The sequence below is a fragment of the Zonotrichia leucophrys genome, chromosome 1A (assembly GCF_028769735.1).
Source record: "Zonotrichia leucophrys gambelii isolate GWCS_2022_RI chromosome 1A, RI_Zleu_2.0, whole genome shotgun sequence".
NCBI lineage: Eukaryota > Metazoa > Chordata > Aves > Passeriformes > Passerellidae > Zonotrichia > Zonotrichia leucophrys.
This window is the reverse complement of record NC_088170.1, coordinates 29,808,718-29,833,122: the sequence shown is the minus strand read 5'-3', so window position 1 is coordinate 29,833,122 and position 24,405 is coordinate 29,808,718. Positions and strand designations below refer to the sequence as shown.

General features: G+C 32.4%; 1 protein-coding gene across 3 annotated transcripts in view; it reads right to left on the bottom strand.

The window, feature by feature from the left end:
- LRRIQ1 (leucine rich repeats and IQ motif containing 1) overlaps positions 1-24,405 on the bottom strand; it is a 103,129-nt gene that overhangs the window by 4,380 nt on the left and 74,344 nt on the right. For 2 of the 3 annotated variants that reach the window (XM_064702023.1, XM_064702024.1), the window contains exons 23-25: positions 15,293-15,416; positions 13,692-13,752; positions 8,760-8,880 (exon numbers count right to left, since the gene is read on the bottom strand). In XM_064702023.1, coding sequence (XP_064558093.1) covers positions 8,760-8,880; positions 13,692-13,752; positions 15,293-15,416 — 306 coding nt within the window. The remainder of the gene's footprint in view (positions 1-8,759; positions 8,881-13,691; positions 13,753-15,292; positions 15,417-24,405) is intronic. The other variant, XR_010438659.1, reaches the window with a different exon arrangement.

Below are 24,405 nucleotides of genomic sequence, written 5' to 3'. Positions count from 1 at the left end.
ACATTTTCAGGGATGGTGAATCCACCACTTCTCTGGTAAGCCTGTTCTAATGCTTGACCACCTCTTTGGTGAAAACATTTTTCCTAATATCTAATCCAATAATGAATGGAATATGTTGCAAATATGGGATTTACCTGATTGATCACACATATGCCCACAAATTACTACACTTCCTTTATGGCTTTTGCTATTCCAGTGAAAATCTAGGTAGGAGTATTTCACATGTGCTCAAGTAAGAGTAGCTTTGCACTTAAGTGTAAAATGTGCATCTAGATGGAATTTTGCAAGAAGTAAAAAAAAAAAAATTGCATATAAACTAAAAAATACCTCAGTAACTTTGTTGTCAATACCTGTGTTTACAAAAGATTTTCTGATTCTGATTTACAAACAGGCAAATTTTTTTTCTTCAGAAATATTCAATAAAGACACCTCCATTAAGAAATGGTTAGAATTTTGTCAAGATCAAGAGACTGAGAGAAGACAAAAGAGTCTGGTAAGGGATGACAGTGGCACTTTGAATTGACAGACTGAATCTAGAAATAGTCCTCAAAAACAGTCTTGTTAAAAAAAAGTCACAAACCAGAAAACAAACCTAACTTTCTAAAAACCGTCAAAAACATTTCAAAATTACTCCTTATTATATTTTTTCTCTTGTATTTATTGATTGGGAGTTTTATTGAAGCAATGCTGTAATCTTACAGCATTACTAATAATGTGAACAGTTTTACAGCATGCTTGGATTTGCAATGTCTCCATTTTCCCCCAAACTGCCATGTATCTTGCAAATGAATGGTTGTGCTTGTAAGTTAGTTAAGAGAACACTAGCATGTGAATGTATCATATTACGGCTATCATAATTTCTTAATTGGTAAAATAAAGGTGACATATATGACATAGTCATATTTTGCTATAAAGAGGTATATATTTCATTAATGTGCATAAATACACACATGGATTTGTGTATTTATGATTTATTAATAACTGTAAGCATAATCACAATACTTTTAGTTCATGTTATGTTCTTTAAGTGTATTTGTAGTGGACCTTGCCCAAAGGCAACAACAGAAAGATTCACAGCATCTCAAGATACTATATTTAGTATCTTTACTAAATAGAATTAGGTGTATATATTAAATATAAACGAACATGTTTACTAAATGTAAATTAGAACAATTACATTTGGTTTACTATACACAGTACTGATATTTATTATTATTGCTACTACTACTACTACTACTACTACTACTACTATTATTATTATTATTATTATTATTATTATTATTATTACTTGTACTAGAATGAAATAGAACTTGACAAGTATATTAAGTATAATTTGTATAAGTATAATGGTTATTCTAATACCAACTGATGTGGGAACAAATCTTAGCCAAGAAAAACAATTTAATTTCTGCTACACTAAAGCAGGCTTTGGAAGACAGGATCTAACACTTATTTACTGTACATTCATTTACTTGTAACAACTTAATATATGAAGCTCCAGTAAAGTCTGAGAGACATTTGGATGCCTGCATATAGCAAAAACTTCTCTGAGTATGTGCTGAAAGCTTGTCTTGGGATAATGTCACATGCTTCTATTTCCAGGCAGTAACTTTTTGGTTGTTTAATCTGTTTTCTGCTATCAATTTGTTCTGGTCTTTTTTTTGTTAAAGCCTGGGTCTTTTAACAAATGTCAAGGTTTACATATCCACTGTTTTGATAAGTAATGCAATATGTAAAATGCTTTGAATGAAATTCTTGGTGTCCAAGAAGAAAAGCTTTGTTAAAAGGGTTATGATAGAAATTTTATGATGCATAGTAAACGTCATAGGACATTTATCGATCCACCTAACATTGTATGTCTGGAGATATAATTTATTCCAAAGTCCTTACCATATTGTATTACTTAAAAGCAAATACAGCATAAGAAGGCATGGAGAAAAAAAACCTCAACATTTTAATGAAAGTGACCAGAACGAATCCATAGCAGCAAAGCATTTACATCAATTTAAACTCTGGAAAGAAGGTAGGTTCAGCAGGTCTGTGAAAAAGGTAAATGATAAAATATCAGAAAGGTTTAACTTTGTAATAGTGTTACTTATGGCTGTCTTTAAGTTGCATTTTTTTTTTTAGTTTTATTGCTTGCATAGTTATTGTGCTGCAATTTGACATTATATTTTCTAATTTTAAAATAAAATTCAAATACCATTGACAAATCTGGGGATCCATTTATATGAAATACCGCATGGTATGTAAAGATATATCTCCTTTTTGTATGGAGATTTTAAAAAAGACCATACTCATGATTTTGGTTTTTTAAGTAAATGGCAAATTTTGTTTGTAAATCTTCATGACTTCATGCTGGTAGTACTAGAGACTGGTTCTAAAATTTTATAGAAACAATGAACTCAAATTTCTTTGCTTATCAAAGATTGATGCTCTTCTAACTAGATCATGCTGACAATTACATACTTGAATAATCTGAACTCCAAAATGTGACTCAGTCACATAGAGTTGAAAGAGATAACAATGTACAAGAATATATTATAAACATTTATTAATTACCACTCCACACAATTAAAATAAACATAATAAACATAGTGCTTCAAATACATTCCCATAAAATACAACTCTTCTCTAATTACAAGAAAGACTTTCAGCACCGCTGTTTATTAAAGCTCAATATTTATTTTGTGTTTCAGCTCCTTATCTATTTCCCCACTTTTGACCATTTAGGATGAAACTGAGTGTCTGCCCAAAATTTTCCAAGAGGTTGCTCACTTCTAAGAGAATACATAAAATATTCAGGCTGCCCTTTGCAGACAGATCTGAAATCCACCAAGTAACAGTGCCTTCCTTTTAGGATATGTCCAAATTTGGATCAAGTGTATATGAATTGAAGTTTTTCCATGATTCCCATTGATCTTCTGGTCTATTTTCACTAAAATATCAGTCAGTATGGAAACATGCTTTACCATGATATTACATGGACCTAAGCAAAGCTGTTCTTAAACATAACGGTGCTAAGTCAGGGACCTTAAAAGCCTGCTCGTTTCATGCTGTCTGTGGCAGATGGAGAATAGCTGCAGGAACCACGGAGAGGGTATGAATCAAAACTCCTGCAGGAAGAAGACTGAGGGAAGAGGCAAAGGGCTGCAACGAAAATCTGAGAAAGAAATGAGACTGATTCAGAATCAAGGTGAGAGAGCTAAAGCTAACTTGGTAAATAATGCCCTGGCACAGCTGGCACAAGAGACTAGAATGACTTGACAAAGAGACTGACACAGAGCAGGGAGAAAAACATGGAGAAGAAGAAAACTGTAAATTGTCAAAGGGAAACTGTAGGAATACAGAAGATGGATTATGGGGCATTAGATGGTTCCTAACTCTCATAATTAACATAATTAAAAGAAGTAAAAATACAGGTAATAATAAGAAAGAACACAAAGAATAAGTATATTAAGAGACTGGACTTAAGATTTGCCTAAACAGTACACTAATCCAGGCCATATTTGAGGAAGTCTAAACTAGAAGAAGATGAATCTGAGGAATAATGTCAGGCATAATTTGGATTCAAAACGAAACAGAGAGTGAGAGGGGAAAAAAGTAATCAGACCGGGATCTGTAGAAACAAACAGAAGACTTGATGGCATATGTGGGAAAGAAGAGTGGATGGGAGAGAAAGCTTGGGCTGCAATAAATTGGAGGACAGAAAGAAGAACCATTCATAGTAAAAGAAAGGATTATAGAGCACAGTTGTGGAAAAAACAGCAATGAAAAAGAGACAAATTAGAAGGAAAAAGCAAGGAAAGTAAGAGTGCCTTGGAAAAGAAGATCTTATAGACACATCTTTACCACCCAGTGCAACAATCTTGTGAAGCAGACAAACATAAACTACTGGGCCTTTCAGTGAACTGACTTGAGAATATTTTTGAATCTACTTAAAAACATCCCACAGCAAAGGAAATGTTATTATTTACTCAAATCATAGGACAGAAATACTTATTGTTGATCTAATGGTTCCATGGTTCTAAATGGATATCTAAGTGAACTATAAGCCAATATCTCGAACAGGATTTTTTTTTTTAAGCTAGTTTCTCTTAAAAAAAAATCCGCACTGAAGGACCCCCAAACCCTAGTAGAAGAGTATGAGGCTGGTAAAATTAAGGACTTACAATTTAGAATAGGCCTCTGTCTATCTGTTCTTGAATTATTTTCGTAATTGGAAGCACAGATGATGAAATTACATGAGCTCTTGTATTATTTTTTCTCCCTAGCTTCTTATATTCAATGAAAGCAAGTTCTACATGCCTTTAAAATCTGCATTTAGGTAATTTTTTAATATGCAACCTCAAAGTCAATTAAGCAGCATCTCTTAAGATGTCATTGTGTAGACTGTTCAAAAAGATTAGGTATATGTTGTTTGATAGTCAACAAATACAGAGAAAAATACGTATGTATGAAAGAAATATGCACAAGAAACTCCTTGGTAAAATATGAGCAAATTCATAGAGTGCTTAAAAATGAGATGCTTCTTACACAGAGTTTACAAATCCTAAATGAAAGACAGCAGTCCTTGAACTAGAATATATAGACAATAGTGATGCTGGGTAGAAAGGACCGGAAAGAAAGGAAAGGAAAACAGGAATTTTCTAATGTGAAGCTGTATCATACACTGCTTATAACAAAGTCGAAGAGTTTCTAACAATCTCATGAAAGAAAGGGAGGCAAAAAAATCAAGGTGTGGGCTCTGTCAAGAGCAAAAATGATTGAGCAAGATTTAAAAAGGAAGTGAAATAAAAGCTGCTATGTTTTTTTCTGAGTTGGAAGACTTCACTGTAAGAAAGGTATAATTAAAGGACATTAATTTATTATCACTGAGTAGCAGAATATAAAGTTTGAATTTACTGGAGAACTAGAACTGATAAATGTTTTTTAGTGGAAATATACATGGGTCCATTTTTTGAATTAAGAGTAATAAAGGAATTACAAGGTTCAGGTTTTAATTTATTTAATTTGTTTTCCTGGAAAGCAGTTTTACTGATATCAGAGGCTTCCTGAAAAGCTCAAATTCAGGGAAGAGAAGAATTAAGAATTCTGGGCAGTATTTAAAATAAAAGAGGCACAGCTCCCATTACATTTCACTTTCAAATTTTGGTCAGGAGATTGCAGTTTCCAAGGCAAATATAAGGCAAATGAAGTTTAAATTTGCAGAGGAAAAAACCCCACAAAATTATGATGACAGACAATGTAAAATATGTAGGAGACTCATCTATATGTCCAACACTGGTTGGTCATAAACAGATTAGGATGATAGAAGGTAGTTGATTGTCATAGCCTACTCACAAATTAGATATTAGGATATGCAAAAACCCATACTCTCTAGATAGGTACAGAAAATGCTTATCCTCTAAATCTTGCAAAATATTTCTATGCCTATCTTGCACCTTCATGCTGACTAAAGTATTAGTGTTCAGGAAAGAATTAAGACAAAAAATACAACCAGAAATTCACACCAATGTTTATGGAGTTAATAAAATTGCAAAGAATGCTCAGACCCCCTGCCCCCCAACCAGCCCCACCCCAAAAAATAACCTCAAGAAATAGAAAAGAAAAAATAGTTACTAGGGAGCATAAAGCAATAACTGTGAAGGAATATTATATTCCTTCTGGAACATAATATAAGTATGTTCTTAGATCATAACATACTGGCTATTAACAGAAGCAAAGTCCTAAATTAGACAGATAACTATTTACTCCTGCTGAACAATGGCTACTCTTTCTTCAGGTTATACTTTTTTTTTAAACATTTGGTCAATTTAATGAACAGTTAGTTTTCCCTTTGAACATGTAACAGGGAAGCAAATCAAATACTTTTAAGTAAGCAAATGCTTTCCTTAAACGAAGATATTCTATGTTAAAAGCATTCCTTTTATTACTTAATTAATTTAGCTTTGTCAAGGAACAGAATTAAATTAGTTTAGGATTAATCTATCCCATCCAAATTTTTCAGACAAAATAGGAAATTTAGCTTTTAAAAAACCTAAAATAGTTTAATTCAGAATTCAAAGAAACTGCTATTGGAAAAAAAATCTATAGAAAGAATATAAAAGTTGGGAAGTTCACAAAATATTTCTTAAAATCTTGACTTGGCCTTTCTAAAATCCCCTGTAAATTAAAAGATAATAATTTTGAAGTGTAGTATGTTTTGTCTTAACAAAGACACAATAATTCATACATTTCCCTATATATATAGAAAAGGTATTTAATTTCTGTATCACATGAATTTGAGCAACATTTTTTAGTAAATATATTTATGAGTCCATTATTTTGTATTTCTAGACTTTACTTTTCATTCTGTAAGATCTCAACAATTTATTGATACAATTTCTAAATTACAAATTATCTATAAAGAACGTGTATGATACTCCCAAATAACAGCTCTTGATTCCTAACAATAACTGAATTCTGAGGAACGGCCACAACTATGGATGTTGGAGAGTGAACTCAATAACATTTTATTATTAAAGCTTGTCAAATCATTGAGGTTGAGATCTTCTGAAAAAATGGTACAAGAACTTGATTTAAGAATTTATTGAAATGACAGGATCTCTAAGGACACAGCATCTTTATAACAATCTAATACAACTTCAGGTTAACTCAAAGGGAACACACCTACTAAATCACTGAAACAGTTCCTAGGCAACTTCATTTACTATTCCAGAAGGCAAAACCAAGAGACATTATAGAATAAGAAATCATTCTATAACAAATATATTCTAGCAAAGGCAAATTTATAACGTTTTCAGATTAAAGATATCATGGGGCTAATGATTTATTCTGATAATTGAAAAGCAACAGACTCTGGCAAAGAGAAATAATGTAATAAACATGTTTCTATACTGCATATGAAATGTAAAAAGGTGACTAATATGTGATTTTATATATCAGAAGTGATACAATTGAATGTATCATCACTGTTTAATTTCTTAAGTCCGTGGTGCTAATATTTATAAAGACACATATGCAGAAACATATTTAAAGAGACATAACACCTGGGCTTTTATTTCCTTCGTTCCTGGATTATTGAAATAAGAATGCATATGTAGGTATGGCACAGTAGATGTATTTTTTGAAAGCATACCTATATTAGCAGACATTGTAAACTCTCTGTCTCTCCACCCCCGCTCCCTCACATTTATGACTCTGCCAGTTGGTTGTTCTTTCCTGCTCCCTTCCTAATCTCTCCTTCTTGAAGGTATAATGCAATGGCACTTTTTTATTTTCCTAAGAAAAAACCATTCTCCAAGATTCACACAGGCAAGAGTTCATATTAATTTATTTTTGGATGGAGTTACAATATAGGTTACAGCCTAAACAACAGTTATACACTAATATGAATGCAGTGTATACTATTTAACTCAATTATTCAAGATACAGACACATTCTATTCTGGATACATGAATACAATGATAATCTTGTCATTGACATCAGTAGTTTAGAGTTATCTCACCTAAATTCAGGATCTTAGCAGTTAGGAATCTCATCTAATTTAAATGGTGCGGCTTCATCACTAGCCAATGGAGAGAAACAAGAAAACTAAGGACACAATTTGTTCTTTTCTAAGATGGCAGGCACAAAGATAGAATTATGGTTTTTTTCCATTGGTACAATTAACTTAGACTATGATGATAAATTTTATGTAATCTAATTTTAGGAATGTAAAAAAAATCAATAAGCACAAACATATTGAGTCACTATATTTTTTGCTTGTGGTGAAGTAATGTAAATAAATCTTCATTCCAAAGTCTTTACAAAGTATGTCAGAAAAATAGAGATTTCAAGTATTTTTACATGTTTTTCTTGAATTTTAATTTTTTAATTGAAAGTGGAAATTTAGTATATATGAAAACATAATCACAAAGTAAATCGAGCAATTTGTATATATAAATTATATTAAATACCTGATTACTATTTTGACAACATTTCAAGAAACTTCACTACTTAAAAAGTTTTAGGAATTTTGATAATTTTGCAAAAGTTCTTTAATACAGCTTAAATTTTCCGTAATGTGCTTTTGAGGGGTTTAGGTTTTTATTTATTTGACATAAACATTGCACACAAATAGAAAAATAGAGTATGTCATATTATCAGAAATATATTGAAATTTCTTCAGTTATGTTACACAAAATAAGACAGGAAACAAAATTCTATAATTTTATGACATTCAAGAATTTTTTTTCTGCATATAGAGTCTGTTGTTACCTTCTATGGTATTAGAATGGTAAAAATATAAGGCTTTAAAAGGCTCCTCTAATACTGAGGTGTAGTGAGTTCAGTGGGATCATAAACTACTGCATGACTGGTAATCTACATGACAGAAATCTCTGCCTTGATTTGTGATATGTGTTCTGGTGCTCAGGTAATAAAATATGCATTTTTCAAAGCTCTTTTGGAAATAAAATAAGAGGAAGATTAAAACCAAATCCTTTTCATACTTAAGTAAAAAGAAAATCTTCTCAAGACAGCCATGAGAAAACCTACGATACATCACAGGGGACTTCCTATTAAAATCACAAGAGGAAAGTCTATTGACACCACAGTTTTTAAACTGAACTGCAGTAAATGTATGAAAAGGCTTTAGACAAAAAAGAAGCAGAAAGATAAGCAGCATGTGTTATTAAGGATTCCAAGCATGCTCAGTTCTACTTAGCATTTTAAAGTGATCTTTAATACTGATATTGAAAAGAACCATAACTTACTTGAGGATCTTGCTGAGTGTCTGTGTGGCAGCTTATTTTTTTCTCTGTTCTCAGTCAAAGCACTTCCACTGGCCATGGAAACAAGGTCTAAATCCATGTCTTCTCTGCTTACAGAGCTTGCCTGGAAGCAGTGGGAGAGAATGTACACAATCATGAAACAAAATATAACATTTTCTGAATGTAGCTCACATTACTCCAAATAAACAAACAGGGTCTGTCAAACAACCTTCTTCAAAATGATACCACAATCCTTTTTTGTTGCCTAGGCTGAACAAATGCACTATGTCAAAGCATTTTTGTAAATAAGAGCCGATCTTAAAATTGTGGTTTGTGATCTGAGTCAATGCAACAACAAAAGAAAACATTTTAGTACAGTAATTTTGAAGAAAATCAATCTCGCAGAGGGCTGATGAAACCTTAAACAGCTTAAGATCATTTACTGACCAGTCTATAATTTAAGTTATAGTTGAATGCCAGAGATGTCATATTGGATTATTTCCTCCAATATTTATGCTTTATCCAGGACACGTATCACTTCAATCAGTCATGGGCCCAGTGAGTAATTTAATCTTTTAAGGTTTTTGCTAATTAACCATAACCATCAGACAGCATTTTAATTATACTTTAGGCAAGAGAATTATATTAATTATAAACTTCTGACATCCAGTGGTGGTATGTTTTGACATGAGGCATGTTACCTGCACACAAATATGACAAAAGAAAAATGAAAATCATGTTTCATTTTAGCATTGCTGTTTTGGGAACATGTAGGGCAAAGTTTAAAAACCGACCAGGAAGATACCTCCCACTGCAAATTGCAGATTGTTATTTTTGCAGAAACAACTTCACATTTACTGAAGAATGAAACAAAAAGCTATTCAGCAACAAAAGCAGCCTCTAACAATAAAAAGATACTGAGGGCCAGTAATAATGACGGGGAAAAATCAGATACTGCTGATGAGCAGTCTACAAAAATTCCCAGCAATCATGAGTCAGCCGGCTGGAAGTACTGACCATAAGGATTTACTCCTCTAGACTTTGGACCTTCAGAAGTGAAGTCTAGAAGAGCAGATTCAGTCTTTCCTCTCTCTGGGCTGTAGAGATAGATGTCTTTCAGAACTACGTGTCTAACTGGGTATTTCTTTTTTAAAAACAAACTACCAAACAAACTACGGGAAAGGAAAAGACTGCCAGTGGTAATGTCATGAAACTTTTGCCTAACATTGTAGTAGCAAGCCTGCTCAACCAGGTAGCGAGAGACTGGGTCTCAACTCCTTCCTCAGGGGCATAAAGCCCACAGCTCCCTTTTTCTCAGCAAAGTGCTGTTACTGTGAAGTTGCAGGCCATTCTGGAGGAGACGATTTCCAGACTTCCTGTTCAAACTACCTCACTGTACCAAAAGCAGCACTGCACCAATGCAGACAGGCTTTGTAGTCGAGTCTAACTTAGAGAACTCAGATGAAATGGAGACCTGTTTCATTTCCTTGTCTTTACTCAGTCACTGTTTAATGTAAAATTCATTAAAAAATCCAAGCACTTTCAAACCAAAACCTCTAAAGATACAGAGATTTTATACTCTTCCTTAGTGATTGCATTCCCTTTGTGTCCGCACAGAAAGTTTATCCCTTGCTTTCTGATGCTTACCTTTTATATGTTTAATGACGAGGAATTTAAAGTTTTGCTTTGCACAGCTAGTCTTTATTATCGCTGTTAACATCAATATTTTATTTTCTCTTCCACAGCAGTGCCAAGCAACTTTGAAAAAAGATGTTTTATCCTGCCAATTGTTTCTATTTTATTGACCTTAATATTTGCAGTTGCTTTAAGCTTGTGAGAGCTTTGTACATTCAAAATCTTTAAATGAAAAACTTTTAGTCTTTCATTGCATTTCAGAAATAATGCAATGATTGTGATGCTCAAAGAGATTCAAACCAATGGAAATGGTCATCCTTATTTCTATCTAACCTGTTTGAACACACTACAAAAGTCTTTTTAATGTTCCAGTTCCCAAAGATTTGTGGCCATGAAGGCACAAATTTTATACCCGTAACATTTCCACTGTATTATTTCCAATCCCTACCATCACAGAAACTAAGCCTTCATCATCTTGTAGACAATGATATTCAGGATTTTATGCTAGACTTTACTATGGCTATCTTATCTCTGACGTAAAGTATTCGTTATTTTATTTCAAATAAATGTGTTTTCACTCAATTACAGTCAGACTAATAGTTGTATTAATCACTGGAGAAGGTTGTATTAATCACTGGAGAAACCCTAATTTGGCCTTTTAAAGAAGCTGATTGGAAGTCCTCTGAAGCTAATTAAAATCTTCCCTTTTTTGCTTATGATTTAGAACCAGATTTTGGAAGAAATTTAAGATACTGGCACAGTTTTTTTCAGACTGTAGTATTAGAATTCCAGCTGTAGTGATCATCATAGTTAACTCTTCAGACTTGCTGCCATTTTTTACTACCACAAACCTTTCTCATTAATTAATTGAAAATTAATATCGATCAGGAGGAATCTTTGCCTTGAACACAGCTTTGCGTCTGTATATTTGTCTATTTCTAGGTAAAATTATCAAGATGTTCTGCCACCTTCAGAGATAAAAGGCGTTTTTGAATTCAAGTTACATATAGATGATTGAAGATACTGATCAATAGTGAAGGGGTTAATCGTGTAGGTAACTTAAACTTCACACAAGAAGAATCAGGAAGTCTATCCTACTGGCTATTCCACAAAATCATATTCATTTAAAATAATTTTAACTGTAAACATGCCTTCCTAAGCACTTCAATGGTATTACTAATGAGAAAAATCATCAAAATTACTAAGATTAACATAATAAGGTCTTAGATTTACAGCAGGTTACTACAAAGCAATAATCCCCAGTGAGAAGACTTCATTGTTTATATGTAACCACTGAAATGAAATTTTGTATCCATGAAAACGAAAGTCTCAATTTACTGGAATGTCCACAAATATCATTTAGAAAACCATATGAAACTTTCAGAATGCAGGCTTATGGAACACATAACAAGCAGGGATTGTCTAGCACATGAGAAAACTTCATTGTTTCAATCATATGGCATAGGAATAAACTACTGGAAATGCCCAGGAATGCTATCCTCTCCTAATGCTTCCTCCCTCTCTCTTTGCTTTTAATACATATTTTCCATTTTTTTTCAGTTTACAAGATTTTTTTTATAATAATTGCAGCTTTTAACTTGATTTTTATCATGATTTCATACTTTTTAAGTAAGCTACTGTGCCAAAACAGTAGGAGCATGTTCACATTTCAACCTTTAAGAGAACTCATATAAATTTTAAAACCAAAATTCTCCAGCCATCTGTGTGTACAAACCACACCATTATTTCACTGCCTGTATAGTACTGCTTTCTGCATTAGAGATACGTTTTATTCTATTTTCTATTTCTTGAACCCTCTATTGCATTTTTCTCTGTATTTCATTCATGTGGAACAGTTATGTTATTATGTGGCACGGGCTGTGACAATTCCATAACTTTGCCAGTTATGTGGGCACACCACATAATGTTATTGTGGGATTGCAGCAGTGTTTTGTGGAGAGAACCGCTTAGTGTAAATAACACACAATCTACCTATGTGCACTTATGACAACCAATAATTATATCATATGTAATTTAGATAACTTTATTAAATTATGATTTGCTCAAATTACAGCTTTAGACTCCACCTATCAAACCCCACAACAGTCAGTTTGTTCATGATTTCAGCCCTTTAAATTATAGAAAAACTGAAGAATTGGACACATTTGCCAGAGAAAAATATTTGACAAAATCTGTCTTAAAGAAAACAGTAATAGTAATATGTAAGGCTTAAAATTATTATTTTCAAAGGTGAATTTTATGGGAGTTTATGGAATCATTTCCAAAACACGAAAATTGCATAGGTTATGAAGCTAAAGAAGGTAGAGGCTAGAAGGGGCAAGATTGATCAGAGAACAAAATGAGGCATATGACACATAATCTAACTGGGAAATACTTTTTATGCAATATTTTACATCATGTATATGAGTATGAAATACTAATTCTGCCTAGCTTCTAAAATGTTGCCCCATTTTTTACACTGCACAAAATTTTATCAATAAGAATATTGCTAATATGGCATTAAAATGTAAAGTCTATATATGTAGAAATAGAATGAGGATGCATTGGCCTGGGGGCATCACAACTGCTTGCTACAAAAGGAACTTTTGGGTATCTTTAACACAGTCTTTCAATTTTGTAAATCTTTAAATTGTTAAATTGCTCATATTTCTCCTCCCGCCAACTTACATGACTACTTGTTTCAGAAAATCTGATTTTTTTAAATGCTGCAAAAAGAGTGAATCATGAAAAAAGAAGGAGGCATTTTAAGAGGTAAAGAAATATAAAAAAAGAAATTGTAGGAGTAAGTCTGACTTCATTGAATGTTTTCAATAATGTCAACATATTAATATACAATTCCAACTTACTGTATTTCAATAAATGAAATTGAAAGCATATTAGAATGATTTAGGTATGTTATATACAGAATCTGAGAATATTTAAAGTTGTTTAATTTACAAGCATACACATTTTCAGTAAATAATGTAGTTGGTACTGAACCATATTTAATTTTTTTCAACTTTTTTTGAAAATGCAGATTTAGAAGCTTTAAAAAACACACAGTAGCATTTGATGTCTTAAAAACAAACTCAGTGTCAGATCATGATGCTAGAACCCAAAGCACCTACATGGGGTTTTTTGCTAAAATATTTTATTCTGATCTCCATCAGGGGATGACTCGATTGCCAAACGAGATAACACTACTGAATTATATTAACCAAAAATTATCCTGTTTTTACACCAGGTAAGGATTGAAAATACCTGAATTCTGCAAAATCCCACAAAGAAACCAATTCTTACCACAAGTTGTACTTGTCTGCTGTCGCATATCGCAGGATCTAACTCGGGCAAAAAACGACAGCTGGGAAAAATGTAGAATAGAAATTTCAGTAACTCCCACTGTACTGGGCTCACTAAAATACCTGCACAGATCCTTTTCAGGAAACAATCTTGCTTAATATTTTGAATAATTTCGTTATTAAGATGTATCAGAGAAATTAATATTAACTGATAAAGTATCAGAGCAACTACTATTAATTTTTTGTACTTGATTTAACAAATAATTAACAATTGTTTATTCAAATGATAGAATATCAAGTCAAACTATTCTAACCAGCATGACTTTTTGTATGTGTTGACACAAACTGTAGAAAAGTCAGTTTTCATATTCCTTTTTGTAGGAATAAAATTTTTTTCAGCTGAAAAAATATATTAGCTGTTCTACATTGTCTACCAATGAAGTTTGAATGGACATCAGTTGGACTTTTGGCACATAAAAAGATGATATCATGATCCTTTAAAAAGTCAGTATAAATACTAGAGCATAGCATACACCTGCAGAGGTAGCACAATAACATTTAAGAAAATTGTTTTATAAATTTCTGTGTCTTACTTTCAAACATTATTACCTGTTGTATTCCACAGTTTTCATTCAATTTAAAAGTCATGGAAATGATCTTAAACAAACACTTTGAGTATTTGTCTATTATGGATCACAACTAAAAGAGAAATATTTCTGCAAATATTTCCTAAGGAACATGTTTTTCATTTAGTTTCTACAATCACTGATACAAGCAGGATATGCGGCATATTTTTCTGCACAAGACAGAACAATTTGCAGCCCATTTAATTTCAAATATATTTGTTATGAAAATAATGATAAAATTAATATACTAAACCCATTGCTTGCCTACAGACACTTTGTTTGGTTTTCTTAGAGATGCCTGGCATTGTGTCTACTAATGACTTCATTAAGATAACTAATGCCTTATATTGAATTAATGACCAAAATACACTTACTACGTCTTCATGTTAGTTTAGGCAATATGAACCTTTTCCTTAATTGTATTGACATTTTACCTGTTTAATAACCAAAACTGAACACAGAAGGAACATGTTTACAACATTTTAGTACAGTGTAGTATAAAGACGTAAACGCTGGGTTTATGTTTTGAAGACAAAATATAAATACACACTCTTTACCTAAAAAAAAAGTATTTTTTTACTTCCTTAATCAAATCTAACAGTGTAGCTAATGTTACAGTTGATTTAATTATATAAAACCATAATATATATCAATAGCATTATAAAATATATGATGAATAAGCATTTTTTTCTACACTCTTTTCACTCTAAAACCCACTGCATTGCTAAAGTAAATCTAAGTAGTTATTTATGATAAGATTCTAAACATTTTATAATTTAAATTTCAATGTGAAAGAAGTATCTATACAATGACTACTAAGCCAGTTCTAAAGGGTGCCATATTTGGGACCCGGAAATATGGTGTACTGTCTGCTAGCTGCAAAGCCATGTTTGTTTTAGAACCATTTACTTAGGTTTCACTTTACAAGACAAATTTAAAATAAATAAAAAATCTAATTTAAAGGCGATGACCTCACCACTTTGTATTTCTGGAACTGGGTGCTTCATAATCCAAAAGCTGTTCATGAAGCCATTGGCATGTGAAGTCTTTTCTCTGTAATTTCTCATCTAAAGTAGCATCCAGCTGAGAAATTTTTTTACCTGGGGAGGAAGAGACATACTCCTATCTTTCACCATTATTTTAAAATACATTTTCTTTAAGATTTCCTAGATAAACTTGGAACCTATGACTTCTTGGAAAAGAAAAAAGGCAATTACTTCATTTTCATGCAGAGTCCAACTATTTAAAATCTCTTCAGATATATTTAAGAAATACTTTTGTATTAGTTTTAATTTCATGGTTTGTTTTCTCTTTTGGGATGTAATATCAGCCTTCTGAATAAATTTATTTTATTGGGAAATGAAGATATCCTTTGTTATGAAATTAATATAGAAGTATATATTATACATATATTGCTTGTCACAGCTGCCATGATTGTTGCTTATTGTGGTATATCCATAATTAAAATATGCAATAATTTATACTTACAATTCTACTTAGCAATCTGTAAGGTTAAAAAAACAAATCACCATTATATGCAAGAGTCGACACATGGCAATCTCATTACTCTTATCTGTCTTTTACTGATGTGGTCTACTATGACGTTTAAGACATTTCAATGGCAATTTCTGATTTGGATTCCAAAGCAATTGCAACTATGATATCATTTTTCAGAAATTACTACCTACTTTGGATCACAAATGACATCTAAAGATAGAGAATGAAACAGTGACATTATGGGGAAAAAACCCAAAATGTCCAATTCTGGAGATCCTTCAGTTTTTCTGCTGATCCTTCAGATCATTCTGCTGAATAACAGACATGATAAGGAGCATCAGGAAGAGGTTGCCAGAATTGGAAGAGAGCACAGAGGAGCCATCATTGTTGCATGACAACATTCATGGATTAGAATAATTTTTTATTTTCTATCCTCATACATAAACTTTCTAGGTTAATAATAGTACCTTCAACTTTTTAGTACCTTCAACTCAGGGCTTTTACGAGACATTTGAAAACTTTTTCCTTTTCTAGTTGGTACAAATATTTTCTTTTTTTCTCTTTGATGTCATTTCAGATAACACTGAGTTATCATCCTTTTGCTAATTATTTCTTTTTTTCTTTCAAAGATTCTTCTTTGCTCACTGATACGTCAATATGGTAGGTAGAGAAGGTTTTTAGCAGGAACACTTGAACCAGCAAAGACGACATCAGGTCCATTTGCTCACTATGGATGATTTAACTTCCAGTAACTCCAAAGGGATGGCAGGGATGGGGACGGCGATATCAGAAGTGCCATGTTTTCACTCATGTTTTGACATCATAAACTGAAGTTATAGGACATTCAACAATTCACCTGTGGTACATTAAATGTAGTATTTTTTAAATTGAAATTAAAATTTAAAGTTTATCATTTACTTTGCATAAACTGCAAAAAATGCAGGTTTTGCCTCATTGGCATTTTACCTAGCTTTGCCATCAGCTCATTGCTTTCAAATTCTAGCGCTAAGTTAAAGTATCAAAGCTGCTTATTTCATAGTCTGAAATACAAATGATTTTTGTTTATTTGTCTTAGTATAGGGAGTCTCTATTCAAACCAAATCTATTCCTGAGGTCGAATGTATTCAAGACAAGGTCCTGGTCCAGAATATAAAGTTACATATGTCTTGCTAGTCACTCACAGACTAGAACTTAGGCAGAAGAATTTATCCTTAGTTAATGTAAAGAACTCCCATTTACCAATTTAGAAAGACAGAAAATGAAAATCTTGGATGGACAGTCACTGTATCTATGGAAATGAGAGTGTAAGGGCTGACTAAAAAAGTCAAGCAGTGAATTACTTAATCAGTGCCAAATATTAAAACACTGATAATTACACTGTTCATCAGCTTCCTTTATTAAAGTGGGAACTATTTATATTTTCTAAATTTACGATACTGCCTTCCCGGTTCAGGAGTACAGTCATCTAACCTTTCCATTTTGAAAATTTATAGGTTCCAAGTCCACTGGTATCCTTACAGCTCTTCACTTGAAGACAGATGCTGATATATATAAACAAGACACATTGTGAGTGACCTCCTAGGAGCACTTCATTTGGAGATTAAACCTTCTACATTTGTTCTCCAATGAGGAATAATCTCCCAAGAAAATGTATTTAAGTTTTTTCCTCTCTGTATTTACAGAAAAGTTGGCCCAGTGTTCCTATCTTCCTAAGGATAAATATGTCTTGCAATTAAAATGATTTGTATTATTTATGCATTCACTAAATTGTTTTTATCTTTTTCCCTATTAAAAGGGAAATCAATGTAGGGGATAAACCCATATTACAAGTTCATGTCTGAGTCTGTGTGTCAGCAATGGTTGAAAGCAGGTGAACATACAATAAGCTATAATAAAGCTTACAAAAATATAAATACTTCTAACTTGGTAATCTACTTTCCAAAATTATTTTTAATAATTTTACTTAGTTGCAGTTTCATTTTTTGATTTAATTATGTTTGAAACAGAACAGTTTTTATTTAATTATTTTTTATTTTAATGTATTTTTATTTTTCATGCTGATTATTGAAACATAACCAAAACAAAAATGTCATCAAGGTAAAAGTACAAACAAGTTTTCTTCCTTAAAATTATATATGCTATTAGACAGAATATTCTTTCTTGTATTAGTGTTAATAGTGGCTTTTCTTCCTCAAAAGGGCAGATGATCTTCAATAATTTGTTTATAATATTGCAGAAAACTGTATTCTATTTTCTTTAATATCCTTGCTTTTTAAAAGTAGTATCTAGCTTTTTAATTCTCAATAAAAGATAAATCTATGTTATGAATTAAAACACTGCATTATCACTTTTCTATTCCACTTATGAACATCATGTGTTCAAGAATCTGGTGTACCAGTATCATTAATATGCATTTGCTTGGTAGCTTTCTTAAATTAGGACTATGTGTTTTTTAAAAAACCTGGACCTGATTTTGTAGAAGTATTAACACTCATAAAAGTTCCAAAGAGCTGTAAGCTTTCTGCATCTTTGAAATGGATCAGACCCATAATCTTTAATTGTTAAATGCAGACAACTCTAAGACTATCAAAGAAAATAGAAATACATCAAAGAAGGCATCAAAACCCAAATTAATTTCAGAAGTATTTAAAGTATCATACCCTCATTAGATTATCGCTCTAAGACTTCAATCTTTTTGACCTTTTTTTTAACATGACACACATGTTAATAATTTAAGATTGGAATTGTCTTACACTTGGCATTAATACAGTAATGATTTTTAGGTGTTGCCAAATAATCATCCACACAGATAGTGTACATTTAGGCCAGATACAATGCAGCAGTCAAGGCCACCTACTGGCAATTTCCTACAAAATCTGAGTATCTAAATAGGGAGAAAAGTCCTGGCATCTGAAATATCTTTGGAACTGCATATTACAGGAAAGTAACAAATACTTTTCTGGGTCACCAAATCCACATGCAAACCTGTAAGAACCTGAACTTTGATATCAAGAAAAATGTAATCCTTCATCAGTCAAATCTGTTCGCTGGGTGTGCTGCGAGACAAGACAACTCACATTCAGTTTAAAAAATGGATGCTATTATGTGCTTTAAATTATACTATCTCCAGGAAATCCATTCAGTGAACTAAAGGAATCTGTGAACTACTTCAGGTGAAGTGCCCTAAATTTCACATGGAGTCAGTGTTCTTTCTTTCCTCCAAGATATGTGATCTTGTGTCCTCAGCTGTAGCTGTCACTGTTAAGAGGACTGAAACACAGCCAAGGACATAGCTTGGCATATGGAAGCTGGAGATTCAAATCTCATCAGGATAAGGGGTACTGAAACCCATGTTCCCCTGTGGTAGGACAAGTGCTGTTAACAAGCCAGCATACAAAAAGAAGGAGGATGGTTACGCAGTGTCAGCATTCAGGAAGAACTCAAGTTCTGTGCCTGGAAAACACCAATCCTGTTGTTATAAATTATAAATTACAGTTATTCCACTCTTCATTGATTCATAATGAAAGGGATGCTAAAGAACCTGATTCAACACAGGATTTTTTTTTTCCAAATCTATTTGTTGATAATGGGAAGATACAAGGTTGAACTTTAATACATCATGCTTCTTGATAAATATATGGAGAAGCTTGCACTGTATTGAATCTTTCAAATCTTGTGTTAAGAAGGTGATTTAAATCACTTCAAACCTTGCTCTATAGGGAATACAATACAAATAAAAGACTAAGAAACTTAAGACCTACAATGTGAAAGAAGGGCTTGGAAATTCTTCAGCATTCTAAGTTTTCCACCCTTAACAAAATCTGTGACCAGAGTTAATTTTCTCAATATGTATTCTGGAATCGGTGTTCTTAATAAAGGAATTACGTAGTTCAACTTGTGTATGAAATTATTGTCTATGCTATTAATATATTACATTTTTCTTCTCTGTCAGTATTGTGGCATAAATTACTGGTCAGAAATATATAATTTGAGGGCATATTTGTACATGTATGAATGCACAAAATCTAAAAAAACAATGAAATTATTGAGTATTAAAATTATCTACCTTCTGAGGATTTATAATTTCTACTGTCTTCTATAAAGTTATATAATGTGTGTATTACAAATTTATAAATTACCTTGAAATCCCAAATCTAAAATCCAACTTTTTAATCTCATTTTTTCCATGCTACAACAACAACAACAAAAAAGCCTTATTTCTGACACAGTCTGTATAATACACACAGAACAGAAAGTAAGAATGACATGAGTTGTTCCTGCTATTAAGGTAAAAAAGTGAAGTATTTGGAAACAGACAGGAAAACAACAATCATTAAAAAATTACAACCCCCACTGCCCTTCACCCCCAAAACCCACTTGTATACTAGAATGTATGAGAAATGATAGGAATTTTTTTTTTCCACAGAGAACTTAAAACATTTCTCAGAGGTGCATTTTGTCAGGAGTCCCTGAATATTGCCATCCGTGACACAGCAATCACAACAGGCTCCAAATTTTGCAAAAAGAAAGGTATTTAGAGTGGTCTGTAGCATGCTCACAGGCATTCTGTGAGTACATTTATGGTAGAAATACATATGTGACTCCCAGACAGTCGGCAACATCGTGTGGCAGAAATTGGTACAGAGTTCTTACTGAAACCTATAGCATCCCCCGATGTTTATCTACAGCTCAGGGCTGGAATTTTCAGATAATGGGGTATATACATTTCCACCTTAAAAACATTTTCTTTCGATATACTAGGGACTTTTAGAAGATATTTTTTCATCTGAGTGACTTCTGACTATATCAACTTCCATCTCTAGGACCAGAATGAATGAAATGAAAATATTTGTAGAAGTGCCTGAGTGAGTTCATAGCTGAATAAAATATGAAATAGAACTGTATCACAAGAATACTACCTCAGGTTATTATCTACATAATTTTTAATGCTTAAAAATGCTTATCAAATACTTTATCAATTATCAATCAATAAGAAGAGTTTTGAAAATGGCAGTGCTGATCAATATACAAGGGAATGTCTTTCAAAGATTATAAAAGCAGCCACTGAAAGGAAAAAAATTTAAAAGAGGTTTTTTTCCTAAAACTTCCTAAAACTTAGCCCTTCTTCTCTTTTTACCAGGTATTTTGCATTTTTTTCAAACTAAAAATAAGGCTTACTATATTACTATTTGATCTACAAACCTCCTTTTCTTCTCTAATGTCTTCCCCAACAAGTTAATGCTATTTTAGCAGTTATCATATTTCAGACTGTGTTTTTTGTATTCTCTCTTTGATGTCTTATTATTAGATTATGCAAAACCAGAATCTTTTAGCTGAGATTCCTACATCGCTGAAAAAGTACAAATTTCAGCTTCTGAATGCAAGGAAAACGGGATTTCATACTTGCACCTTCCCATTATTTTCTGTTTTGCCACATCTTCCTGCCCCTATAGAATACACCACTACTATTTACCTGTCCCTAGCTTACAGTTTAAACTCAACATTTTCTTTTTCCCACATTGAGGCAAATATAAGTCTTATTTCATCCTCAATAGCATACTTTTAAAACACATAATTTTGAAGTTATTTCTCTCTCTCTATTCATATTCCAGTAATATCAAAGAACTTCTTCCAGGATCTCCTGATTACTTAACAAATACAATGCAAACAACCACTCTATACTAAAATGCTCACATCTTCTACTCTTCATGTAACATGGTTTTTATTCCATGTTTCCACTTGAATTACTTCATAAGGCTCATTTTCCTAGCACTGACATCAAGACATCATTGAACACTGTTCCTTCCAATCTGACCAACTCTTGCAATTTTTATGGGTTGTTATCACTTTCTGTACTCTATTTACATTAAACACAATTTCTTATTTATCTTCTGTAATTTTGTAACAAACAGCAATTTCACACTGTGATATTTCCTAAGACCTATGACACTTTTCTGCATTGAGGAATAAACTTAGAAAACTATTTCACCTGCTATGTACAGGAAGTTGCCTTACAAGACACTCTTCCTTTCAAATTTTTTTGCTAATTTATGACTGTTTGAATATGGAATTGCTTTATGTTTGAAAATCTAAGCTGGTTCTTAAAAAAACCCCAAAAACATCCCTGCCAAAACCAAAAATTAAGAAGCTACAGAGGTGATATGCCATCCACATGCAGAGAAAGAGAAGAGTTCCTGATGTAAACTACTACCAGCATGCTTCAGGATCCACTCAGGCATTTACAAATTCAAAAAGAACATGAAAGACTTGGCAGCGCCATACCACACTAGCACATTATTCTTTTGTGTAGTCTTCTATGAACACAGAGTTATGTAGCCTATTGAGTATCTGCTTCAGCCACTCTGCACAGGCAAATTTCATCAACAGCTCTGCTGAGAAGTGAGTCTGGAGCACAGCCAAGAGTTACCAAGAGTTCTTTGGGTAGTCAAGGCTCTTGAGAAACTGAAGAAATCAAGAGGAGTAAAAACTATTTTGAAATAGCATGTTCAGCATTTCAATGCTTAGTTACCCATGAGTAAATGTAAGGTATAACTAAGATGGAGGCAGATTGAGCCTATTTTGTTTATCCTTGGTGCCTACACTCTCACATATTTTCTTGTCTGAAGTTTCAAATCTGCCTAATACACACCCTATCTCTATTTTTTTCATAAACTCTGGGAACTAATAAACCCCCGAATGATGGATGTTCTCTACTGAATAGAGGAATTTTTACTGTTGAGGAGAAAAATAAATGCATAACATAAAATCCCCTTTTTCACAGAATATTTTGATAGATCCTATTTCTATCCATTCCCACTTCTTAAAATTAAATGACAGAAGCAATCAAGAACTTCAACAAAAGTGTTTTGTTGCTCAGTGATGAAACCGTATTTCCAAGCAAGAAGAGATATCACTTTGTATGTAGTCCAAACCAGAGAAGTATCTTTCTCTAAATTCAATAAACCAAGTAAAATTATTTAAGACATAAGATCTTCCAAAGGAATTCTCAAAATAACAAGTACAAAGGAACATTTTGTAAGAGTGCAGGAGGTCTAACTACTATGTTGTTCACTACAGAGAGGACAAAACCTACACAATACAATCAATTTTATTGAGTGTGACAACCATTAGGGTAGGTTTTGTTTGTAGTGAAGATATTAAAAGTAAAAGAAAGGAACTGAAAAATTCAAATCCAACAAAACTTTTGTTCAAAATAAAAACTGGAGGCTTCTATGTGACAAGAAGACACATATGCTAAGTATTAAAAGGAACAAAAGAACTGTCATTACTCTGGAACAGCATGAATTTAGTCAGTAGTGCTGACTTACATGATATTAATAATTGTCTCATACATTCTATGAATAACTAAAACATGTAATTTCATGTCACAGCTTCAGAATTTTCATTTGAAAAAAGTCTTTATTATATTAACTATTGAGAATACATATTTTTCCTAGAAAGTTATCTGAATAATAGTAGAACCTGTTTTAAGAACTCATGCTCATCAACACATATGATGTGCTGAAGTACCATGCAGGATCATGCACAATTGGTACTTATTGCAGAGCAACACTGAAAGTGAAATAATGAAATTTTTGTACTAATGTTAATATGTTGTTTAGTTATGAAAGCCTCTGGATTGATTATCCATTCTATCTATACCCTATACTTAATATATATAGCTGATGGATTAAAATATGACATATTTTTCTATTCAAAAGAGTTTTGTTTTGTTTGAGCAGAACTATTTCTGGCTCAATTTCTGATGCAGACTTGAAATACCTATTGGTATTTGATGAACATAGTGTGACAACAATTCACAGCTCTGTCAGCACAGTAATGTGTAACAGCAGAACTATTCTCCATTGTCAAATACACACACAAAGTCTACACTGAGTGCAAGGCTGCTGTTTAGTTTACTTCATAGCAAAACCAAGAGGTAATATTGAAGATCAGACCTATCATTATGCCAAACATTGTATAAACAAGACTTGATTTAATGTTCATGGAATTAAGTGGGAAAAAAGTCTCAGACTCAGAGTCTTTTCTTTTTCTTAAGACTCTACATCTAAAATTAGTTAATCCCTAATTGCGTGTAATTCTTATATATTTATATCCAGCTTAAAAACAACCATAAACATTAGACTTATGAGTGTCTATAAATAAATACAGACATAAAAGTACTAATTCTTCTTATTGAGTTATATTTAATTGGTTGATACTTCATGGAAGACAATAAACAATATGAAATTCCAGTGTCTTGTACATCTATGAAAAAAAAAAACAAAAAACAAAACCCTTCAATTTGTAAAGAAGGTCAAGAAAAAAAAGCAAAAGAAAACCACAATTTGCCTATGAGTTGCCCTAGGTTAATTGTCAATACATATGTCTCGTAGAGCTCAGTATTTGTATAGATTTCTTCATTAATTAAACTGCGATTTTCAGCACATGAAAACACATGAAAACAAACAAGTATCAAAACACTGTGTATAATTACAGAGAAATCAACACATCTCCCCAGGTATAGAACTGACTTATATTGATTTTGGATCAGTTATAGTTACAATGGCACAGGTTTTCTCTATCCATGCA